Below are 2,536 nucleotides of genomic sequence, written 5' to 3'. Positions count from 1 at the left end.
GAAATATTCAGTACGGTACTATCGATACTGGTTGTGCTCCTGACACCAAATCAATAGAGAATTTCACTTCTCTCGGAAGAGGTAATCTTGAAACTTCTTCAGAAAAAACATCTAAAAATTCGTTGACTACTTAGCGGTTTATCTCTAACTCTATCCTCTATAGGTGAGACGTATAAATGCACAATGTCTTCTTTAGCCATTCTTATCATTTGAAAGGATGATGAAGACTTGAGGTCAACGTAAAATCATTCACTTTTCTTCAAATCCATAGAATCAAACATGGATGCTTAGGTTTGCAGAGACTGATAGCGAGACTTCACGTGTTGGCTTTAGCAATTTGCTTCGTCATCAGCAAGTTGTTGTAATCACACCAATAATGTTGTGCTTCTCGAGATCAGCAACTTGTGCGAAAATTCTTTCTTTATACAGTTTCTCAAACTTGCGCGATATCATTTTCGTTACATAAAAACAAGTGGAGTTCGAAACCCTCACCTTTCCTCTATATATTATTCCTCAACTCCACTGCATAGACCAAATCGACAAAGAATTTATATTGATAAAGATGAAACCATGCCTTTCTGCGTTCCTATTATTGTTCCTTCTCCTTCTCCACCAATCCCATTTCGCAAAGGCTGGTATTGGGTCTTCTCTTGCGTCTCTATTCAAGTCTTTGAATAAGGAAAAAGTTATCAATTGGGTCAATGGAAAAAAACCACCAAAGCCAGAATGGGATAAAGAATACTTGAAGTATTTGAAACCAGATCCCACACTACCAAACCTCCCACTGAATAAGGAAAGAAAAGGCTTCGCTCCACTCAAACAATACCTTTCTAACTTTGGCTACCTTCCATCCTCCGACTCATTCAACAACACTGTCGACCAACAAACATTATCAGCGATCAAGACCTTCCAGGAATCTTTCAATCTCCCAGTCACCTCCGACATAGACAATGACACCCTTAAACTCATCTCGCTACCACGATGCGCTGTCCCCGACATGGATTTCAACTACAGCTTCACCCAAAACGTGTCGTGGCCCAAAGCCGGTCACCGGTGGTTCCGAAAGACAAACCTCACGTACGGTTTTCTTCCGGAGAGTGACGTCCAACCCAGCTTCACCAAAGTGTTCAGAAATGCATTCACGCGGTGGGCGAATGCCACAGGGTTTTTGAACCTGACGGAGACAACCTACGACGACGCTGACATTAAGGTTGGGTTCTACAATTTCTCTGATGTCCTTATCGGCGACTTGTTTGGCTTCAGCTTTATAACGGAGAACCCTCCGTCTAACGTGAAGACAGCTGAGATAAATCTGAACGGCAACATGTATTGGGCGCTGCCCAGTGAAAAAGGCGACTTGTCGGCGGAGGATGGAGTTCTGGACTTGGAGAGTGCGGCGATGCATCAGATAGGGCATTTGCTTGGATTTGACCATTCTTTCATGAATGACTCTGTTATGTACCCTTACATTTTGCCATCGCAGGAACGAAAGGTAGAACTCTCAAATTCTGACAAGAACAACATTAAGAAACAGTATGCTAATGTTGACTCTGACGACAGTGGGTGTTTGGGAGTGCCTTCAATCACCACTTTGTTGTCTCTCGGATTTGCTTACATTCTTCTTATGTATTAAGTCTCCTCTTACGTCTTGCACGCAACTTTGATTTTGTTCTTGATTTATATTATATAGTTTTCTTTCCATGAAGATTAATCGAGGAATATGTTCCCCCACAATGTCTTTAATCTGAGTGTTGTAATTGTTTCTTGTTGGCCTCTGATCTGAATATGGAAATAAAGGAAATTTTTTTAAAAAATGGAGTATTTTATTTTTTAAATTACTGAATACGGAAATAAAGGAAAATTCATAAAAATAAATCTTTTATTTTTTAGATTATAAAAATGGGATAATAGGATTTAAAATTTATATGTTAAGATAAGTCGTTATGACTCATTATAATTAATTTATAAAATTATAAAAAAGTAAAATTGTTATAACAATTTTTTTTTTATAAATGTTTAATTTAAACTATAAGTAAAGTTTTAAGTTAAGACAATTTTAGTTTCGATTAAAAATAGATATCAATGTAAAGGATATCTTATAAATTAAATTAAAAGTTGTTATTACTGCATTTTTTTAATATATTTATAAAAGTCATGTCGAATTATCTTGTAAATGTTAAATTAATTTTCTATTTTTTGTAATTTTTTGGGAAAACTATCCCATTTTTTTTTTAAATTTCCTAAAAACATAAAAGATGGTTATTTAAATATTTGTTCTGGGAAAACAAAGGAAAAGACAATTATGCAGGAAACACTGTATAAAAGAATCTCACTTTGAATTAAATAACTACTGAATGCTATGATTTTGTTCAGAGACAGTCTATCAAATGAATCCAGAGATTCAGCTGTCAATTTTTTTGACAAGGATGATCTCCATCCAAGTTTTTTTATTTTTTATTTTTTTAAATCTCGGAGCATTTAGATACCATCCCATTTATAAAAATAAAAAATATATACAAAAATATATATATATATA

The 2,536-nt window shown here is 35.2% G+C and overlaps 1 protein-coding gene across 1 annotated transcript; it reads left to right on the top strand.

Moving 5' to 3' along the window:
• The first annotated feature begins 476 nt into the window (after positions 1-476).
• LOC106778693 (metalloendoproteinase 1-like) lies at positions 477-1,796 on the top strand. Its single transcript, XM_014666677.2, has one exon. It carries the CDS (start codon positions 563-565, stop codon positions 1,631-1,633), a length of 1,071 nt encoding a protein of 356 aa, XP_014522163.1. The 5' UTR covers positions 477-562; the 3' UTR covers positions 1,634-1,796.
• Positions 1,797-2,536: the final 740 nt, after the last annotated feature.

This window comes from Vigna radiata, unplaced genomic scaffold (genome assembly GCF_000741045.1).
Source record: "Vigna radiata var. radiata cultivar VC1973A unplaced genomic scaffold, Vradiata_ver6 scaffold_436, whole genome shotgun sequence".
Lineage (NCBI taxonomy): Eukaryota > Viridiplantae > Streptophyta > Magnoliopsida > Fabales > Fabaceae > Vigna > Vigna radiata.
This window is presented reverse-complemented; position numbering and strand designations above follow the sequence as displayed.